General features: G+C 47.3%; 1 protein-coding gene across 1 annotated transcript in view; it reads left to right on the top strand.

Annotated features, from left to right (window-relative positions):
* Positions 1 to 296: 296 nt before the first annotated feature.
* Positions 297 to 22,218, top strand: part of Iqsec1 (IQ motif and Sec7 domain ArfGEF 1) — a 326,390-nt gene continuing 304,468 nt past the window's right edge. The window contains 1 exon segment of the mRNA XM_021639271.2: positions 297 to 622. Coding sequence (XP_021494946.2) covers positions 363 to 622 — 260 coding nt within the window. The 5' untranslated portion in view covers positions 297 to 362.

Below are 22,218 nucleotides of genomic sequence, written 5' to 3'. Positions count from 1 at the left end.
TCTCTTCGCTCGCAAGGCTCCCGCTCCCTCTCGCGTCGCAGCCGGCACTTTACAAACTCCTCTCCTGCCCGCGGCGGCCGCAGCTCGGCGCCCCGCCGGCCCCTGTTCGTCGGCGGGGCGGCAGGCAGCGAGGTGGCGGCGGCGCGGGGGAGCGGGAGGCGCCGAGGCACGGGGCGTCCGCCGGCGGAGGCGGGGGCCGAGGCGGAGCCGCGCCAGCCCCGCGCCGCCGCGCCCCCCGGGCCGAGCCCCGCTGCCGCGCCGCGCCGTGCCGCGCCTCCGTCCCCGCCGCGCAGCCATGGCCGCGCCGCCGCCGCCGCCCCGCTGCCCGCTCTCCTGAGGCGCGGCCGTCCGCCGCGGGGACCATGGCGAGCGCCGCCGAGCCCCCAGGCACGGCGGCCGAGTACCTGCAGGAGCTGACCCGGATCGTCGCGGCGCAGCAAGATCTGCTGGCGCAACGGCGGCGGCGCATCGAGGAGCTGGAGCGCCAAGTGGCGCGGCTGAGCCGCGAGAACGCCGGCCTGCTGGAGCGGCACCGGCGACACCTGGCCGCGTGCGCTCGGCGCCCGGACCCTGGCCCTTCGCCGCTCGGCGCCATCCCGGAGCTCGGCAGCCGCCGCGACAAGTAAGTGCAGAGTGGCGGAGCGGGCGTGCCAGGGGTGCGCGAACTTCTCAGGGGGCTGTGGAGTGAGTCCCTCGGCCGGAGCCTGACGCACCCGGGACCTCCCGGAACTGCCACCCGGCCTGGCCTCGCCGAGCGGCTGTCGCGTGCGGCGCCCGCCCGCCCGAGGCTGCCTGGACCACTCTTGCCTAGAGCTCTCTCTACACCGACCCTGCGCCGTCCAGCCCCGGGGCCTCGTCCTCCTCCCGCCAGACACTTAATTCCCCCGCCTCGACCCGAGATTACCCCGGCTATTTCGGATGTAGGATTAAGGAGATGCCGAGGAAGCACAGCCCCACCGCCCTGGCCCCTGGCGTCCCAGGAGCTCCAGCCTGCAGCAGCTTTGCCTCATCTGGGTGCTGGTGCTGAAGCCCTGCTGGCAGTCTTCGGTGCCCATTTGGGCGGGGCTCGGGATCTAGGCTGGGGGCTTAGGCTGGGGTGGAGTTGCCGGGTTTGCTGCGAGCCCTCTGCTTACCCCTTCTGTGGTTGCCTTTGGGCTGTCAGGGGTCGACTAGGAAAAGTGTTCGATGTGGTCAGTAGCTCTAGAACAAGCGACCCGAGAGGCTTTGGGCATGCAGTGCTGGAGGAGGGAGTTACGCTGACTCCAGATAGGGAACCTGATTCCTTGGAGTGGGAATCCAGGCTCTGGAGACCTCATTTCTCCTACCCCAGGTCCGGCTGCTTCCTGCTATGGACATGGGACAGAAGGCCTGCTACAGCCTGCTTGGAACACTAGTTGTAGGCATTTATGCCAGGGCTGGTCCACTTTTTGGAAGAGGAGAGTTTTGTTTGTGGTGGTGGTGGTGGGTGTCTGAAAAGCCAGAGTCTGGCTGAATTCTGTGTCTCTTTAGGAGGCAGGATGAGGTATTATACTCACCCCTTCTTTCGGGTCATTTGGAAGGGAGGGGATTTACAGCTAGCTCCTAACTGGGGTCACTGATGCAGAGCCTCTCTGCCATTCGAGAGCACAGAGAAGGGGAGCTCCTAGTTCTGAGGCTCTTCATTAGCCCCTTTTACAGAGGTTATGGGCCAGCCCATGCTATATGCAAGGATGTAGAAGAAAGTCTGTGCTGTCAAAATGAATTCCCTCGCAACCTAGGGAGGTGGCACCAGGGCGGGGACACACATTCCTGTTTCGATAGGGAACAGTGACACACGTTGGTCAACTGACGCCTCACCACACTCTCCCCTGAGAGAGATATTTTTTTTTTCTTTCAAAGTCACCCCTACTGACCAATTGGAGTATGTGGACAGGAGAACTCCGAGGGGAAGAGGTTTCTCTCCCTGCTGTGGGGAATCTCCATTGTCTATCCAGTTAGTGATCTTGGCTGAGGAGGTCAGGGGGTGCAAATGCTGAAATTTTATTTCATAAGCTTTCAGAGTTGAGACCATCTGGCTTTGCTTTCCCCCTACCAGAGGCACAGCCAAAGCCAGTGTCACCTTAAAAAAGTATAGTGTCACCTTTAAGGAAAGCAAGTGGCAGCACAGTTCTTGCTCTATGGTCTAGATCCAAGGCAGTTTGCAAACTTGAGGATGCACACTAGGAATCTGGACTTCTTTGCTTAATGTGTATTCTGACCCAGCAGGTCTGGGGCAGGCTGGAGAAGCTACTCTCACAAGCTCTGGGACAGTCTATGTTGCTGGCATGAAGACCCCTGATAAGGAGCTGTGAGGAATGGGGATAGGAAAAGGAACAGGAGGCTCCCTTCAAGACACAACATGCCAGCTCTGTTTTCCTGCCTGCAGCTCATTTCCTAACCCTTTAGGAAAAGGAATGCCAACTCCATCCTCTCCTGGCAGGAGATACCCCATATCCCCTAGTTCTGTGAGATGGTATTTAACTGCTGTATGCTTAGGTGCTGAGGCACTAGGGGCTGCTTTTCCAAACATAGATTGGTTGTGTCAGGGATTATGTGAATAACTAATGTGAAGGAACATGGATGACTAGTGCCTCTTGAGAGCTTTTATTAAGTATTGTGTGTGCAGGGCCATCAGAGCTAATATTTGGAGATACAGGAAGAACCACAGAAGAGATAAATAATGCTACATAAAGAAAAGAATGTGGGTAGATGAACTTGGGACTAAGGCCCAGCTCTGCACATCCCAGCTGGTGACTGTGGGACAAGTCACACCACCTTTCTTCATCTCAGCTTTTCTTAAATGCACACGAAGCAGGAATTGGCCTAGCTGCCTTCCATAAGGTGACGGGGTGGGGGGAGGGGGGAATGGGTACTCTATAGGTATTTCTTGCAGGCTAGATTCTTCCCATGTCTGTCAGTTTCTCAATTCTTTGGATCAGCTGAGTCCAGGCAGGAGGTGGGAACTTAAAGGCTAGGGGCAGGAGATGTGCAATGGGGAATATGGAACTGTGGGAAAGGGCTGCTGGAACTGACAACTATTATTCAGCTTGAGCTTCCAGAGGTGTCAGAGCAGTACACCGCCACAGTTTTGGGGGGAATGGAACTAGGGGCCTGGGCTCTATTTCTTACTACCTTGGGGTATGGATGATTGTCATTCCCAGACCTCCTTGTCTGCACATAGTGACCTTTATAAGAGAGGGTCTGACAAGCTTGCTGACTGAGCAAGACCCCTTTCTAAGTAGCTGGTAGCCACTGCAGCACAAGTTAGGAGCTCCCTGCACACTACATAGATGAGCTTCAGTGGTCCATTGCTTGCCTTGAGATAAGAGTCTCACCTCATTTGGCACAAGACACCTGGATATGTTAGAAGCTTTCAACCCCAGCAGGCCTTAAGGTCTTTCTCAGAGGGCTTTCTTGAATTCTTGACCATTAGTGCTAAGAGTCATCACTGGTTCCCAGCACTGAGGGAGAAGATTAAAACAGGGAAGAAATTCAGTCATTCACGGTGCCCTTGCTGGCTGGGAGTTATTTGCTTCTGTCGTTATCGATGTTGATTTTCCCCTGACATCAGCACTCATGCAGTGTGCAGTAACTACATTCTAGTGATTCATTTCTAGAACCACATTCCCCTCACTAGGGTTTGGTGAGGGATCCTCTGAGTAGATCCTAAGAGGATATTGCTTGAGTGAGTAAAGCCTGGGAGGGGAAAGGTTGTTGGGATCATCATGTAGCAGGTGCTGATGAATACACTGAACCAAGTTGAAGAGAGCATGACAACATCCCCCAAAGGTTTGATGTGTGCTTACACCCTTATGTGTCGCCACCCATATCAGGTAAAGACAGTTGCTGCTCCCATTGTACAGATGTGATCTAGGCTCAGAGTGATCACATGCCTCGTTTAAGCCCCACCATCTGGTTGTAAGCCAGTGTTAGATCTTACACTGTCTGGCTCCAAATCTTGCTCACCTCCTGCCTGCCTTTCACACTGTGGAATCATCAGACCACTTCTCAGGATCCTTTTTGGCTTCTGGCCAGTGCTTGAGGGCTCACAGCTTGTGTGGATCCTTTCTGCCCTATGGAATCTTGTCACCAAGGCAGCACTTTTGGTGGTGGTTGTATAAATGGGAAAAGATGGTAGAAGGTGACCTCTCTTTAACCTTTGATCTCCTGAAGTTGCTTGGCAGAAGTAAACATCAGCCTCAAGTGGCTGAGAGGCCCAGTGGAACAGCCTCTTCCGCCTTCTCATCTGCTCCAGCCCTCAAGGGCTGTCACATCACACATCACTCCGAGAGGACATTTTTCTGAAGCTCTGAATCGGTGACTCATTGTGGGGGAGGTTTTCAGTGGCATTCAGTGTCTGTTGACTTACCAAACAAAGTGCTCTTCCTGGGTTTGTGGTGACATTAAACCATGATGATGGTGCTTCATTTCAGGGGCATGCTCAAGGGTGGCCGTGGAAGAGGGGGTGGCAAGACAAAATTGGATTGCCCTAATTGGCAGAAGGTGGATGACACAGAAAGCACTACTAAAGATGGTCCTGGCAAGAAGCTTTTGAGTTGTTTTATTCCTCAAAGTGGCTGGGTGTAGGGGCCAGGAAGCAGAGTGCTCTTATGTGCAGATTCCCTTCTCCCTCTGAGCAAAGACTAGGAGCCTGGGAGAGGCCAGGAGGGCCTTTTTCTCCTCATCTATGACTGTGGCTGAGAAACTGGTTGCAGGAGACGCTGTGTTTATGTTTCTATTAAATAATATTCTTGTTCTCCCATCTGAGATAAAGTCTGTATCCAGTGCTGGGAAGATATCCCTCTGTCAGGAACAAGCTGCACCACACTTTGGGACGCTTGTCCTAGTTGGACAAAATGTATTAAACTGTAAGGGATCAGGGTGAGCCATTCTTATTTCTCCAGCAGATGGTAGAGTCCGCAGAAAGATGAGGGAGTGTTTCTCTGAAGCTCTCTCTCAGCCATCTGACAAGCTAAGCAAATTATTATTTTACAACCCAGAAAATAAATCAGGGAATGCTTCTTTATCTAGCCGGCACTGAGAAAAACAGTGAGCAGTGCAGTATGTGAAATGCAGTTGAGAGCTGCTGATGCTTTCATTGTGAATGTTCACACTGGATATAGGCCACTGTGCCTGTGGAAACCTCAGACCTCAGGGCTTTGCCATGGGGAGGAAAGTGTGAGCACTTGGACAGAGGAGTCAGGCATTTGGGCATGTTCGTATGTTCTGTCATCAGGATGGCTATTTGTCAGTTATTTTATCTATGATGTTGTTTTGACAACTGATGGGGTTGTTTGTGCTATTTTATTATTAATTTTTTTTAATAGAAGAGCAACACTTGGCTTAACTTGGGAAGTGCACTGTTCTCTGCTTGTCAGAGTGTCAACAGGAATAATTACCACTGAGCAACCAGAGAAACAAACACAGACAAACTGGGAGTTTGTCAAGAACTGGAATCCAAGGAGAAATTGACCTATCTGAAAAGGAGTAAGGGCTACTGAAGTGGTCATGAGCCAATCTGAGTTCAGTAGGTCTCCTGCTTACTGACCCAGTCCCTGTGTAGACACAAGCCAGGCTGCAGCCCAGGTCTTGCCAACTGTAGGCTAAGTGTGACTGAGTGACACAGATGGAATTCCTGTGTACCAGGTTTTCTCTGTGGAGCTGGTAACTTGGTGTTGTGCAGAGTGCACTGGCCACTATTACCTATGGAAAGGACTTCTGTTTTCATTAATAGATCATGGCAGCTTTGATGTAGCAAAGCCACATCACCCTAACTGCTTTAGGCTTCCTCTGGAAGACCTTTAAGGCTTTCTCATAACTAGTCCCTGGGCAGTTAGCTCTCCTCTAGCAGTGGGTTGGAAGACCTATCCCCTACTGTAGTTGTTTTCCAGTGGCTCAAACTCTGAGTAAGTCCCATGACAAAGAGAGTAACCATTTCTGTAAGGGATCAGACATAGGAACTGCCTGTGATATCTGCCACTGAGGACTCAATAGATAATGGCTTTGAAACAGGGTTAGCTAGGGCATTGAAATTGCTTTTGAGGATTGTTTAGCTCCAACATTTTTCACACGTATAGAAAAGTAGAAAGAATCATGCAGAGCAGAACACCACTTCCCCTTCCTTCCCTCCAGGTTCTGCAATTAAAGTTTTTCAATATTTGCTTTATTGCATACTTCTGTACCCCTGAGAGTGCTTAGAAGCACATGGATGGGAGTGAACATTTATGAAGTGCCTACTGTGTCCCAGGGATGGGGCTCAGTGAAACAGGCATGTGATTGCCACATCCTCTGTTCACCCTGTTTCTGAGTCACACAGGTAGGCAATATTCTTGTCCTCTGTTAGGGCAGCTTTCCCACTGCCTTCATTTGGAAACATGAACAGGGATAGAGCTTAGGCTGGAGTAAGAAGGGGGCCAAGCAGTGTGCAGGCCCAGAGCATGCCAACTAAGTGGTCACCTGTGGCTATCAACACAGGCTTCCTGCAGGAAGTATCATTTGAGCTAGGGCTAGAGGAACAAGAGATGAGGAAGAGAAGCCCCAAGTAGCTGTGAAATGTTTGTGAATGGGAACAGCTGGGCAGAAGAGGCTAGACAGGCATAGATGAATCTGACACATTTACCTTGTTCAGGACCCAGATGTCAGACTGGCAGGGGCTAGGGGAAAAAGTCTTGATTTAGAAATGGTTGTCTATTCTTCCAGGAGGAGGCCAGCGCTACAAAGAAATAGGAAGAATGGATGTAGAGATGCCGTACCAGTTAAGAGCACTTGTTACTTTTGCAGAGGACCTATGTTTCTAGCACCTATGTGGTGGTTCACAAACATCTGCCACTCTAGTTGGAGTCTGACACCCTTTTTGATCTCTGAGGGTATCAGGTATGTATGTATACACATACATACATGCAGGAAAAACAATCATGGACACAAAATAAACAACTCTTGAAAGGAAAAGAAAAGAAGAAAAAAAAAAAAAGGAGAGAAAGTCTTGTTTGTCTCCTGACCTTAGAATGCATCAAATTACAACAAAACCATAGCATTAACTAAGCCCTAAAGGTGCTTGGTTTTTTATTTATTTTATTTTTTCTCCATTTTCTTATTTATTTATTTGTTTATTTATTATTCATTTATTTATTTATTGAAACAGGGTCTTATGTATTCTAGGCTTTGAACTTGCTATGTAGCCAAGGATGACCTTGAACTTCTGATTGCCTTACCTTTGTATCCTGAGTGCTGGGATTGCAGTTGTACAGTGCCGGGGGTCAAATTTATGGCTCTGTGTACGCTAGGCAAGCAGTCTCCAAACTGAGCTATTTCCTTAGCCCCAGATTCTCTTCTTTCTATGCATTGACACTGGAACCTCTTGTTAGGTATGGGCTTTATTATCCCATTTTGCAGATGTGAAATCGCAGAGTTTTTAGTAGTTTCTTCACCCAGTTTCAGAGGCAGGATCTGCGCCCATGGTCAGCATGCTTCACTGTGCTCTGTGGCTGTGGGGCTGCTCATAAGTGGATTCATTACTGTGTGGAACATCTGAAACCCTTCTAGGTGTGGTACAGTTTCAATCACCCAGACCTTTGACTTAAGGTACCAGAATTAACTCCAGCTTTGTATCCACCCAGAGACAGCAGTTGATTTAAACTTTGGCGACTTAGGGCTACTTGCAGGAATTATTTTGCTTCCAGGAGCCCCTGTCCCTTCATGGCAAAACAACCTCAGGGGCACTGTACTTGGAATTTGCCAATATTATTTAATGGATGATCCACCGGGGGTTCAGGAAGTACCAGCTTAAATAATGAGAGCAAAGGCATTCTTTGAGCCCACACCATGGCTCTATGGTGCATTTCCTTACTCAAAAATGAAACGAGACAAGTTGAGCGATTTGCCATAGGGTATCAATTTGCTCCTGCACGAGGTCAAGGCTATTTAAAGTGGGCTGGCTTTACCCAGGGTCAGATGATTGTTCAAGGTTCCTGAATAAACTGCATTGAAAAAAAAATAAATTAAAAAAAATGAAACGAGACAAGGTTGTGGAGATGGTTAGCAGCTAAGAGCATTTGTTGCTCTTGCAGAGGACCTGAATTCAGTTTCCCACACCCACCTAGGGAGGGTGTGTAACTTTAGCTCCAGGGGATTCACTGAGGGACAACTATACCCACATGCATACACATACCTACTCATAAATCTTTTTAAAGAATGAAATGTGTTGTTCCCACCCTTCATCATAATGATTAATCACTATTCGATATCATGATTGTCTGTTTATATTGTCAACACTTGCTAAACTCTATAGTTCAAATGAGGAGATAGTGTAGGGAAGCCAAGTTGGTATGGGGGGGTTGCTTTGAGGGAGAATCAGCCAAGCACATCAAATGAGAGGATCACCTTTTAGGGACCTCCTTGGATGTTAGTCCATTAAGCTTAAAAGGTATACCAGGCAAATAGTATGGCTACACCAGCCAGGAATAATGGTGAACAGCTTTAATCCCAACATTCAGGAGGCAGAAGCAGGCAGATTTCTGTGAGTTTGAGACTAGCCTACTCAACAAAATGAGCTTCAGTCCAGCCAGACTACACAGTGAGACCCTGTCTTAAAAATACACCAACAGCAAAAATATATTAAAATTTGAGAAAAAGATTGCTACAGTTTACAAGAAAATTTTAAAGATGATCAGTCCCTCAAGAAGACATAACAATAGCAAACAAGCATGCACTAAACAACAGAACCTCAAGATACGTGAAGCAAAAACTGACAGAAATAAAGGAGAAACAATTCAAAAATAACAGGCAAGGACATCAATACCTACTTTTCAACAGTGAATAGAACCAGATACAGAACTCATACTTCATCCTTACCTGGCGAGAAAGAAGGCAGGAGCAGGAACTAGTCAAGAATGTTGGCAGTGAAATCCAGACTGTGGGGGAGAAGATGACAAACATGGATGACAAACTGTGTGGACACAATGGAACCAGACCAGAAACTCTGTGGGAACAAGTTATCTCTGCTGTTCCTAAATGGGGCCCTGCCCCAGCTATATGTACTCTGTGTGTGTGTGCGTGTGTGTCTGTGCATGTCTGTGTAGTTGTATGTATAGTTGTGTACACGCTTGCATGCGTGTGTATGTGTAGGCAGGCCAGAGGTCAATGTTGCATGTCTTCCCCAATCCCTTCTCTATTTTTTTGGGAAGAATGGACTGAGTCTCTCATTGACCCTGGAGTTCAGCATTTCAGCTATGCTGGCCAACCAGTGAGTCCCAGGGGTCCTTTTGTTTCCACCTCCCCAGTCTGGGATTACAGGCACAGGTATTACTTCTACTTTTTTTTTAACGTGGGTACTATGGATCTGAACTCAGGTCCTCATGCTTGCACAGCAGGCACTTTACTGACTGACTCACCTCTCTAGATTTTTCACCCTTACGAGATTTTAATGAATAATTAGCAATTAAAAGAGTAAATAACTCAGTGACTCAACCAGTTAGCCATTTGCTTACTCTAAATGTTCTGTTTTTACTGTGTTAACTAAATTAAACTTAGTTACTAAATTTACTAAATTAAAATTTACTCTTAAACCTAAACACCATTTTTTTTTTTTTTAATCTCAAGATTTTTGAGTCCAGGGTTGAGCAAGGCCTGGGTAAGCTATTCTCTTTCCTGTATCATCAAGGGAAGTTGCTCTGCAGTATTTAACTGGAGATGGCATTGTCTGGAGGATGATCATGTGCCTTCATTCACATGCCTGGCACCTGTGGAAGGGTCTAGAAAGCTGGGCTCACCTGGAACCACTGATTGGAGTGTTCATATGAGGCCTCTTCAGTGTGGTAGACTTTGGGGAGTGAGTCCAGATAAAAAAATATTCTGAAATTCCTGGGAGGAAGATGTGAGACTCCGTTTGACATACTCTTGAAAGTCCCACAAGGTCACCTCTACTAGTTTTGTCAATCAAACAGGTGGTAGGGCCAGCACAGATTCTTGGGCATGGGACTTGGTCCTGTCCTAGTTAGGGTTACTATTCCTGTGCTGAAACACCATGACCAAAAGAAACTTGGGGAGGAAAGGCTTCTTTGGCTTACATTTCCATATCACTGTTCACCACTGAAAGAAGTCAGGACAGGAACTCATACAGGGCAGAAACCTAGAGGCAGAAACTGATGCAAAAGCCATGAAGGGGTGCTGCTTACTGGCTTATCATGGCTTACTCCGCCTGCTTTCTTATTGAATCCAGAAACAGCAGCCCGTGGTTGGCACTTTCCACAATGGCCTGTGCCCTCCCCCACCAATCACTAATTAACAAATGCCCTATAGGCTTGCCTACATCCCCTTATGGAGGGATTTTCTTAATTGAGGTTCCCTCCTCTCAGATGACTATACCTTGTGCCTAGTGCCATTTAACCAGCATAACCCCTTTTTCATTGTGTCTTTAATTTCCCACAATAGGTTTGCTTAGACCATACACCCTGTCACTCCCTTTTCTCCAAGTTTAGTGATAGTTCCACTGTGGCTACTCTCAGATGGAACATATCTCTTGCTTCTCTGTGCATGTATCTGTATTTTATCATAGGGATTTTCCTATGTTGGGCCACTGTGTTAAGTTAGCTTTTTGTTGCTCTAAAAAAGTACTTGAGATAATCAACTTAAGTAGAGAAAGCTTTTCTGTGGTTCACAGTTTTTCTGAGGTTTCTGATCATAATTGTTTGGTTCTGTTGCTTTTGGGGTTGTGGTGAGGTAGAGCACATGATAAAGGAAGCTGTAACATGTGCCATGTGCCATGATAGCTGGCAAGCTAAGTAGAGAGGAAGAGACTAGGGTCCTACTGTGTCCTCCATGGACACTCAGTGGCCTGGAGATCTCTCACGAGGCTTCACCTTTGAAACCCTTCCTCATGGGCTGGGAGCCAAGCTTTTAACACATGGCCTTTGGGGGTGTTCCAGATGTAGGATATGATGGTCACTCAGAGAGGTTGGTGTGTCTGAAGAGGCCAGTGCCCACTGAGGTGAAGATGATCCCCATGTTTGGGATCTGACCCTTGCCCTGGGTGAGGACTGGCTAGGGCTGGCAGGATTCCTCTACCCAGTCACTCTGAGAGTGCTTACCCATCTCATCTTCATTTCCCACACTCAGAGCTGTATTTTTAACTCCTGCCATATGGTGAATCAGCCAAAACACCCAGGAGGGAGTCTGGGGAAAATCATATTCATGGATACAATGTTGATAACGTCAGCCAGGAGGGTCCCTGTTCTCATTCCTGCCTCTTCCCTCCTGTTAACTCATGAGGAGCATCATCACCCTGCTGCTCTGTCATCCAGCTAGGGATATAGGGGACATCTTCAAGACCTCTGGCCAGCCTGGGTGGAGGGGCTCATGTGGGAGAGAATGGCCACATGTGATAGTGGGTTCTTGAAGTTTTAGGGGCATGCTGTGCAGTGTTCTGAATTGTGGCCTTCTGAGATGTTAACAGGCAGCAGGTTGTGCCATCCACCTATTTATCCCTCTCCAGCTTTCTCTCTCCCTCTTTTTGTTTCTTTATGTCTACCTTGGGTATTTTGTCCTTCTACTGTGTCTTCTGAAAGTTATTGTGCAGCAAACCTAATTCCTAAGGTCATATATGATAATAGTATTTGAAGTTGTAGTCTTTGGGAGGTAAATAGGACTGGATGAGATCTTGAGGGTGGGGCCTCATCATGACTTTAGAAACATTTTTAGAAAGTGGAAGAGATGCAAGATAGAGTGCTGCTATTTCCAAGTAGTATGCTTTGCTATGTCATAATACAACATTGGCCCTCATAAGCTTCTCACTATTATTATCTTGGACATGTCAGCTTCCAGTACATGATCCCAATGAACCTTTATTCTTTATAAAGCAATCCAGTTTTGGTCTTGCTAAAAGCTACTGAAAAGGGACCAAGCCAGCTACAGATACATATATTTGCTGACATGTTTTTTCTTGCTCACAAACATGCACAAGGCAGGGTGGCCAAGTAGTGGTTTTTTTTTTTCTATTCTTTCTCACGTAGCCAACACTATCACTTCTCTCAGACATGTGCCATTTTTGTGTTTCACACCATTTTCTCTGTCTAGAAAGCTCATTCCACACCCTTGTTCCTGACTTTTGAACCTTCTTAGAAGGATGGGTTCCCTATCTTAGCCTCTTTTCTGTTTAACACATAGAATAAGTCTCCTCTTTTTATGTGTCTAGTTTCCACTTGTAGCGCTGGGTCCTTCTGGCAGCTTCCCAGTTCTTACTTCTGTTTGTTTACTTCCTCTTTCCCAGGATAGGGACCAGTCACAGCTATTTGCCTTTAGAGTGCCTACCCCCGACTGCTTATGTTTAACGTAACATATTTCAAATATTTAATGATTGTTTTGTGTGCAAGACTAAGGGGTTTCAAAGTGGTTCATGCATGCCCCTGGTATGAGTATGTTGTTGAAGAACAGGATAAAAACAGACCGGAACTTTTGTGTCCATGCGTTATTTACTCTTACTCCTTAGGTTATTTTTGCTGGGCTCCTCAGCGATATATATCATGTCAGTGAAGTCATATCTTCATGTCTCTTATAAATACATGAATTCATTTATCACTTATCTTTCAAAAAATTTCTTCTGTTTGGGGAATCTCAAAAAAATTCTATGGTTTGAACAAGGCATGGTGGTGTATTCCTTTAATCCCAGCACTCTGAAGGCAGAGGCAGGCAGATATTTGCAAGTTCTAGGCCAGCCTAGTCTACATAGTGAGTTCCAGGTCAGCTACATCTACATAGTTAGCGCCTGTCTCTAAAACAAAATCAAAAACAAAAACAAAAGAGAAAAGAAGAAAAAGACTACAACTGATGAGGTCTTGCATTCTACCCCTTGCACTGAAAAATGCTATGGCCACTGCTAACAACAAGAATAATGTCTTTGACCATGATCACAGCTAAGTCTTAGCTGTTTCCATCTTCCTCATGACTGCTGCTTTTCTGACTTGAGGGTGTCATTAGGAGATGGACTCAAGCACATTTTGAGTACTGCCTATATTAACTGATTAGTTTTATCCACACAATTTTATAGATGAGAAAATGGAGACCCAAAATGATGAAGCCTCCCTCCTGGCTGGGCTGGAAGTGGCACTGGTTTGTGTGATTCCCAACCTAGTGCTGTTTGCATTTTTTGCCATGTCTGGGGTGCAGTGTTCAAGCTCTTGGGCTCTGCTTTGTAGCTGGGTGGGAACTGGCTTCTATTTCTGTGATTTCTTCAGAGGATTGTCCTGCTATATCAATGATCTCATGGTTGTTCATAGTAGACCCTCTTGAACCCCTGTGCAGGAGAGGTCAAGATTATGTCTGGGAGAGCCCAATGAGGTGCTGACTCAAGACATAGGGCGGAGTTGTGGGGCAGCTGGCTTACGGCGCTCTTTCCAGATTTTCACTTACTACATGCCAACAATTCCATCTTCTTCCACTGGAGACCAGGGAGATAGAGAAACAGTTGTTTCTTCATTGTGATGACAGCCTGTCTTCCTTGCATAGAATGTTTTTTGTTGTTGTGAAATGTAGTTTCTTTGATCCTTGTCCTAAACTGGCCCTTTCTGGCTGTTCTAACAACCCTGTAGACTATGTGACTTCTGAACCACAGTTGTTGGTTTCTTGCAGCCTAGAAGCTAGATTAAGGAACTGACAGATTGAGTCTGGTGGCCTTGCTCTCTGGTTCACAGACAGCAACTTCTCCCTGTCCTCACATGGCAGAAGGGGCAAAGGAGGTCTCTAGGGTTTTGTTTTTTGTTTTTGTTTTGTTTTAATAAGGTCACTGATTCTATATTTGTGGGTGGTCTGCTTTCCTCACCTCATCACCATCCATAGACCCTATTCCTAACTCTGTCACCTAGCAAGTTAAGATTTTAGCATATATATTGGGGTAGGCAAATACTTAGAGCATGGAAGGCCCAACCTAATTGTCAGTTATGTAGATGGTAGTAGGAATGGGGGCTGGGATGCAGTACATGACCAAGACCTTTCTGCCCCTTGGCCCTGCTAAGTAAGGAATCGGGTGCTTCTCTGAGCCTGTGAGGACTGGGGAAGGAACTTGCTGGAGCAACCTCTCTGGCTATAGTGGCAAGGGGATGTGGAGAAAGATAGCCCCAGGTTCTCAGCTCACACTTCTGCGCTGTCCTTTGGGGACTCAGTCCACTTGGATTGTGTAATCTTTGTGTGCTCAGGTGTGACACCTTCTGCCTAAGTTCATAGCTTTTCCATGAATAGTTAGTTCTGTGCTGGAACTTGACTGACATCCATCACTTCCTCTCCTACATGGAAGCTGGGGCTGTTGGCTCTGCTGGCTCTGCACAAGCTGCTCTGGTCCTCAGGGTTTCCTGGTTTAAAGAGCATATCCCTATCAGGATCTGGATCCCAGAAGCCTGCAAGCTCATCCCACCTGGCCACTTAGTAGGCTTACTTCTGCTTTCTGCCTTTGAAAGGTCAGGGCTTGGCTGGTTACATGTGTGATTGGTCCTTGGAGATTTCCCTGTTATGAGGCCCTCAGGGATGTCTCAGGCCCAGGTTCTGATTCCACTTTGAGGTGAAGGGCTGTGAAATTGAGATTGAACACTGTCACTTCTTGGATCTTAATCTGCAAAGTGCAGTTTGGTTGAAACCTAATTGCTGAGGTAGGCGGGTGTTCGTAGAGCTGTGGCTGGAGGCTGGTTCTATCCTGCAGAGTGCAGGGAATGCTTCTTCATTTGGAACATGGGTGTAAGAACATGGTGACTCCCTGACAGGCAGAGTCTGTTGTGTGCTATGTATGCAGAAGAGAGAGTTATGAATACAATTAGAGTCAGAGATGGGAGAAAGGTAGAGAGATGGAAGAGAGGTGGAGAAAGCGAGATAGAGACCCAAAGGAGAGAAACAGGGAGAGAAACAAGGATGGAGGATAGGGAAGCAGAGCAGAGGAGAGACAGGGATCTCAGAAGGAGAGAAAGACAGAAAAGCAAATAAACAGACAGAAGGAGGTAGCCTGGGAGATAGGCTCCATAGAGGCAGAGGTTGACAGGCACCAGGCACTGTGTCTGGGTTCATCCTCCTTCCTTTCCTCCCTTTCTCCCTTCCTTCCCCCATGCTGAATTGTCATTAATATATTCATGTATTCCTTCACCTAACAAGCCCTCTCAGAGCACCTCCAAGTGCCAGCCTTCTTGCAGGGTGAGGCTCCATCAGTCCTCAGGGTGCCAGGCTGGTGGGGCAGAAAGGAGGTGGGTGAGTGGGGAAGGGGTGCCAGGCACATGTCAGAAAATGCCACACATTTGAAGGTGATGCTTGTGCGATTGGTTTTGACACTGGTGAGAATCTGTACAAGAATGAGTGAGACTTGGGTGGAACAGAGGACATGGACATGCTTGCTTTTCCTATGTGCTCTGCATTGACCATTTGCCCTGCTGCCTGGGTGTGCCCATTCTGCCCCTGTGTGTGTTATTCAGAAGCCTAAAGCTTTCCACAGGCAGTGCTGGGCCTGCTGCTGCTTGGATTTGAAAACCAATTTGTGTTTCAAAAGAGAAAATGTGACAGGCAGTGAAATGACAGGCAGTGAGCCTGAACCTGAGACTGGGAAAAAGGCAGAATGTGGCTGGCTTCACTTATTCACTAGGGACTGGGCAGCTTGGGCATACAGCAAAGCTTGTTTTCAGCTGGCCTTGCAAAGGTCCCCCTGCACAGCCCCTGCTGCAGGCCTACTCAGAAACAGAGCTTTGGGGCTATTTATATCCACTCCAGCAAATCTTTTGATCTTGATGATCCTGGGCAAAGCTTCTGTGATGCTGGCTTTTGCATCCTGTCCTCTCAGACTGACATGCGAAGGGAGAAAACACGATTCCAAGAGTGTCAAGGTTAGGTGGCCTCCTGTCCATATCTCAGCGTGGGACCTTAGAGTCTGGGCAGCCAGCTCACACCCAGCCCTCTGTAATACTGTCTTCTCAGTGTTTCTCTGTATTTAGGGCAGAGGGATGCTATCCGAAACTGAATTAGTTGAAAACCTACTATGTCTTAGGTGTTTAATTTTTTTTTTCCTTAAAGGAAGATTATTTTAGTTTTAAGATTTGTAGAACTTGGAGGAATGCTCAGTGGGTGAAAGCACTTTCCCCTTAAGCCTGACAACCTGAGTTTGAATCACCAGAACCCATGTAAAAGCTAGATCCAAATATCTAATTCCAGTGTTCCTAGGGGGTTGCAGAGACAAGAGACTTCCCAGATGCTGGCAGAATAGTTAGCCTGCATATACAGCATAAAAACAGGAAAGAGACCCTGTTTTGAGCAAGGTGGAAACTGAGGACTGACACCTGAGGTTATTTTTTTATTTCCACATGTGTGTAGTGACACATATATGCTTGTCTGCATTCACACACACACATGCATACACACAAAAGTTGTGACAAATCTATACTGCACAAAATTCATAGAATTTTCACTGTCTTTAGATGTACAGATCAGTGGTACTGAGCATGCTCACATCGTATAGCCCTCAGGACAACCAAGTTCTAGAGCTTGCCCATCTTCCCAAATGGAAACTCACTAAGCACTACCCCTACACCTCCTCCTCCTCCTTGTGGCTCCCACCATGCTACTCTGTGACTACTGTAGGGATGACAGGTCAGCAGAATTCTCAGTTCCTGTCTTCTGTTATTCTGTCCGGCATGCTGCAGCTGAGCAGGCAAGTAAAAACCCTTCTCTAAAGCCAGTCTTTCAGTGGTCAGGGTGGGTACCAGAGTGGGAGCATGTTTTGGGGGTAGATGTCACTGATTTCCATATAACCTTTGAGGCTGGCATTGTTATCTGTGTTTTGGATGAGGAAACTAAGGCAGAGAAATGGTAGGTAAAGATAAGGGTGGGTTCAGGGCAGCCACTCAGTTACCCTGAGAGGTGTGTCACTCACTCCTTCACTTCTTTCTTCAATAGGGAGCTAATTATGACTTTTAAATAAAATTTCTTTGGAGTACATGCAAAAATAGAGTGAGATCTATGGAACTGTCACCCAGTTTTTCAATTGACAGAATTTTGACTTTCTTATTTTATTTATTCTCTCTGTTTTTAGCCTGTTCCTCCATCTCGGATTTTCATGTGGTTGTTGCAGTTCCCAGGCCTTTCCTAGTCCCGTCTTTCACCACAGTTCCCTTCTCTTTCTTATTTTCATTCTTAGCACCATTCTCTGAGCTACATGTGGATATGTTTGCTTATTAGCTGTCTCTGTAGAGGATGTGTGCCACTGGAGGACAGTTTTGTCTGTCTTGCTACTCCCATCGTCTCAGTAGGTGATGTGGTAGGCCGCTGGAGCACCCATTGAGTGACTACCTGCATATTGCTGGCATTCTTTCACTTCTCCACTGGTTCTGCAAGGCCTCATCCTACAGCCAAGGAGCTGAGGGATACCTTGACCTGGACTTGACTTGTACAAGGGGAAGCCTAGCTTGGTAGCCTCTTAACCCAGTATACTCTGCACTCAGTAATGAAGTCTCTGCTGCTGCCATTATCAGCTGGGTTTGTTGGGGCTCTGGCTACTCCTCATATGGTATTGTCTGTGCTGGTGGTGGCAGCTATGTTGACACTATAGTCCCAGCTGCAGTTTTTCAGGTGTCTCCCACTGTCTATAGCAAATGATAACTTTAGTCATATCCTTTCTTTTCAATAACCCTTAGTGCAGAGGATCAAGGTAATCAAACTGGCTGGTGCCAGGGCATTTATCATTACTGCCCAGCCAAGACCTCTCCATCCCCGTGTGGCCATTTATTCTCTATCACCATGTCTTCCTGCTCTATCCCCTGATGTCTAAGTTTCCTTTTTTTGCTGGACACTGTCCTTGTTTGCTGTGTCCTCATTAAGTGAGAACTCCCATTTATATTTTGGTTGTCATGAGCTAGATCCTCTTTATTCACTGTTGCTTCCATTGGCTGCTATAAGGCTATACCTTTGGCTGATAAGGTCCTCACCTAGTCAGGCCTAGAGCTCTTACCCTCATTCCAGGTGCAAATGACCTATGCTGGGGGCTGTAGAAGTCCAGTGCCTGGCCACAGGCAGAACATTTCTCTCGAGCTTACTCTTTGGCCTCTATGGGATTAGACATGGACAGACTTTCTTGTGAGTCCTTTCTCTTATCTACACTGGGATGGTGCTCCTCAATCTATAGGGAACCCTTTTCCAAGGCTTCTGTTTCCTGCATGTGCTGTGTGCTCAGGTGTGGTAGGTTCATTCTGCCCTGGCTCTGCATCCAGCATTTGCTTTTCTACATGATCAGAACCCTAGGGAAGGGTGCCACCTGACTCTACCATCCTGTACTGCAGGAATGGATGCCTGGACTGCCTTTATTATGAGTTGTGTTCAGTGTGACATCTTCTTGTATGGTTCCACAGGCAACTGTGAGGATGCTGTTGGGGCTTCTCATGGAGGGTAGAGCATCTGGTCACCACTGGACCACGTGAAATGGATTATCTTCTTTCAAAGATTGCCAGGTGATGCTTTTGCCCATGTCCATATATGCCACTGTCACCTACACCTTCACCCCATCAAAGGCAAAGACATGGCTCTTCTGGCCTTCAAACTCTCTGGATATGCCTCTTACTCCAATTCAGCTCTTGCCTCTCATCCCTGGTCCCCCTAGGGACAGCTCTTTCTAGCTCCAGGGTGATAGCTCACCTTCCTGCTCTCCTACCTTTGTGTGGTCTATACCTCTGCCTCATCTATAGACTGTAGTCAGTGACCAAGCCCAGATGTTGCCTCCTCTGGGAAACCTTCCTAGCCCTTGTTTGTCAACAGTATCTGATTGGCCTCCTGAGATCTCTGGAGACATCATGTCTATAAACAGCAAAAAGGCCTGTAGGGCCCTGTTTAGTCCTCTCTTCAAGGGAAAACTTACCCTCTCTGCTTCCTTTGGCTATGTATTCCACCTGCAGGAGGCAGTATTAGAGGAAGTCATCCGAAGGGCCCTGTGTAGATTGGTACCAATGTCCAGGTGGAAAAAGGCCTGGGAGTCACAGACAGCTCACGTCTCCTTCTCTGTAACAGTGGCTTCCAACGTAGGCCATGTCGGGGAAGCCCAGATGTGGGCCTCAGTCCTAGCCTGGCCTTTTGGAAATCTTTCCTCTTCTTGCAGCCTTAGTTTCCGCACTTGTGAAATGGGTTGATGAGCTGCCTTTCAGGAGTCCATCTGTTTTTGTCCCAGTCCCTGGTGATCCTTCCCCATGGCCTGGGTGGCACTAGGTGATTGAACAGCATGAGCTCTGTCATTAAACTGCTGGGGGTGTGTGGTGTCCACAACTCAGTGTGTGGCCTCTGTATTTCACAGGGCTTCTCTCTGCCTCAGTTCCTCATCTGTAAATTGGGGATAATGAAATTCCTTCTCAAGCTTGTTGAAGGTGAGGACCTCCAAAATGCTGAGTACAGAGACTCTGGGATTTAGTGTAGCCAGTAATTGGCTCTCCTTATTGCTGTAACCACTACCACTACTATTAATTAGTTAGGTGACCCCAGGCATCTGAGGAAGTTGGCCTAAGACATGGAGGTCCTTTGCTCTTTGTGCCCAGCACACCAAGGGGCAGGCCTGTTTGAGGTCCTGCTTATGACCACAGAAAGGAAGTCTTGTTCTTGACACCTAAGTAGATGTACAAGTGGCTTTATGCCGTGTCAAGAGCTGTGGCTCTCCTCAAGATATAAAACACTCTGACTAATGAAATTTGCCAAAGACAAAACTATCCAGATAGTCTACAAATCCATAAAGCCCAAGGTAGATGTTTTTTTTATGCTGGGTCTGGCTGCCCTGCCTGAGAGACAGTACACAGGGTCATACTTAACAAGGCTTGTAGCACGAGTGCCAAAGATTACAGAGGGAGCTGAGCTGTGAATTTCAGGGGTTTGTTATTTCAGAGGCTGTATCTAGAATAATGGAGTGAGGTTCTTAGGATTTGAGGTCATCTTCTCTGCCCTAGCTCTGTCCTAGAATTTTAGGGACAAATGCATGAATACCTATCACTGCAGTCCAGCCGCTAGCAAGGCAACAGCAGCAGAGGACAGAATAGGTTCTGATAGGGGACTTAGGTGTGTTTTGTCTGAGATGAGACTTTGAGAGAGAGTTCATTGAGAAGCTCTTGGGAACAGTGCTTGTAAGAAGGCTTGTTATGGAAAGAGGTGACATTGAAGCAATGTAATCTCAACAGAGGGTCCCCACCAATGTCTCCAAAGCCCTGGAGCTGGGATGACTCTGCAGAGTGGTCCCTACTCTAGGTGAGAGGATTGGCCTGTGTTCTTCCAGATTGGACACTAAAAATGGGTGTCCCTGGGGAGGAAACTCTGATCTTACCCTGTAGTAGCTCCTTCAGAGGCGTAGCTTAGTCTCTCAGGCTGGGCCCTGTTCTTTAGCTGCAAGGAAGTGTGGCTGACTCTTTTCCCTGTCCATGTCACTTCATTTGCAGGGCTTTGGGGTTGAGGTCAAAGCCAGCCTCTGGGCCAAGGGTGTCTGCATGTCTCTGTGTTCTCAGCCCATGCTTAGGGCCAGGCATAGAATAGAGATCAGATCTGGAGTCAGGGAAGAGTCAGTGGTGGTTGAGTCTTGACCTTGGATTTAGGTACTGGATCTTGCGCAATTAGCATTTACAGGGATATAGTCTTTGGCTGTCTTATCCAGATGTACCCACATTGAATAAAATCACTCATTCAGTGAAGAGCAGAAAGTCTTTCCTCTTACTGGATAGAAATCAACAAGGAGGTGATGGGACAGAAGATCAGTGGTGGTTAATGTCAAGTGTAACACACAGTTTGTTGCTATTGATTGGGGTTTCCACATCACTGCATAGATGCCCCTCTTCCAGCTCCCCTCCAAATGTCAACTCAGGAATTAGGGAACTCCATACCTTTCTGGTTGCCTTCCAAGAATGTAGCAGAAAATGTCAGACCAGAGAATGTGGTTAACTAGCATCATACAGATTAAGCCTCTGGGTCTGAGGATTATACCTCTCTCTTCCCTGCTTCCAAGCCCCATTCACCCTCCTGCAACCCCTCCTCTTGATCTCACCCCCACTCACCCTCCAGGCCCAGAGAGCTTGAAGCTGCACCCCAAGATCCTATACCTGGTCAGCCCCTGGCAGGGGCAACTTTTGCTAGAGCAATGTGGCTTCCTACGGAAGTCTCCCTGCCAGCACGACTGTTCTAATTAGTCATATTTTGAAAGCAGATCTGCTTAATTGCAAGCAGTTCTAAATATTGGTATATAAATAAAGTCATTAATAACAGTATATGCTGAAACTTCTCTTACTGAGAGCTACAACAAACGGGCCTGTTGACCGTCTGTGGCATCTGCCTGCCCCATTCCTGGCATCTGTTGCTGATCAGAGGTGGAGACCAGTGGAGTCTCACATAAGGGCAAGAGCAAAAGGGATGGGGTGTGGCTGTAGACCTACAGAGATGGTTCCAGAGCAGTCAACATTGAACAGCAACAGAACCACCTGATGGATCCAGTTAACTTGTGCTTAGTGAAAACAGTCACGGCTTTAAGCACTCCATCCATCAGCCTGACTCCACATTCTCCCCCATTCAGATGGCTGGCCTCTGGAAGTGATCATGTTCCCTGTGAATATTGTACCTTCTCAATGACCTCTTTCTGTATGTGTGATACTGGAGTTTATGCAGGCCAGCTACTGGGCTGCTTGTGAGCATGGTAACATTGGTTTGTACCGTGGTTTCCTCCTTTCAGGATTACACATGATTTCATCTGTCACGCACAGTTTGGGATTGCTCATTTGAAGGTGTCCTCACCAAGTATTTACTATGTGCCAGGTCCTACTCTAATGGAAATCATGGGTGTCCTGTATAGTGGAGAATGAGGTGAAGAGGGAGGCCTACAAAGGCAATGGGGAGGAATTGGAATTTTGTTCTGGATGGAAATATGGAAATACCAGGCTTGTATAATATGGACCAACTTGTCATTTTAGTAACTGCCTCTGGCTGTTTTGTAGAATAGGCTATGGGATGTGAAGGGAGGTTGTGGCAGGGCTGGAGAGTACTTGTGGGGGAAGAGGATGGCACTGGGCAGAAGCCCAAGTATAAGGCTTTTGTGAGACAAGGCTCAGAAGTCTCCAGATGAGGTGGGCCTCATGTGATGGCATCATGAGGACTTCAGGGATTCTGGCTTGAGTAGCTGAGAGAGTAGTAGTGGCAGCTACTACTCAGTTGAGGGTGACAGGAGTATAATTCAGTCTGAGGTGC

The sequence above is a fragment of the Meriones unguiculatus genome, chromosome 5 (assembly GCF_030254825.1).
Source record: "Meriones unguiculatus strain TT.TT164.6M chromosome 5, Bangor_MerUng_6.1, whole genome shotgun sequence".
Taxonomy (NCBI): Eukaryota; Metazoa; Chordata; class Mammalia; order Rodentia; family Muridae; genus Meriones; species Meriones unguiculatus.
This window is presented reverse-complemented; position numbering and strand designations above follow the sequence as displayed.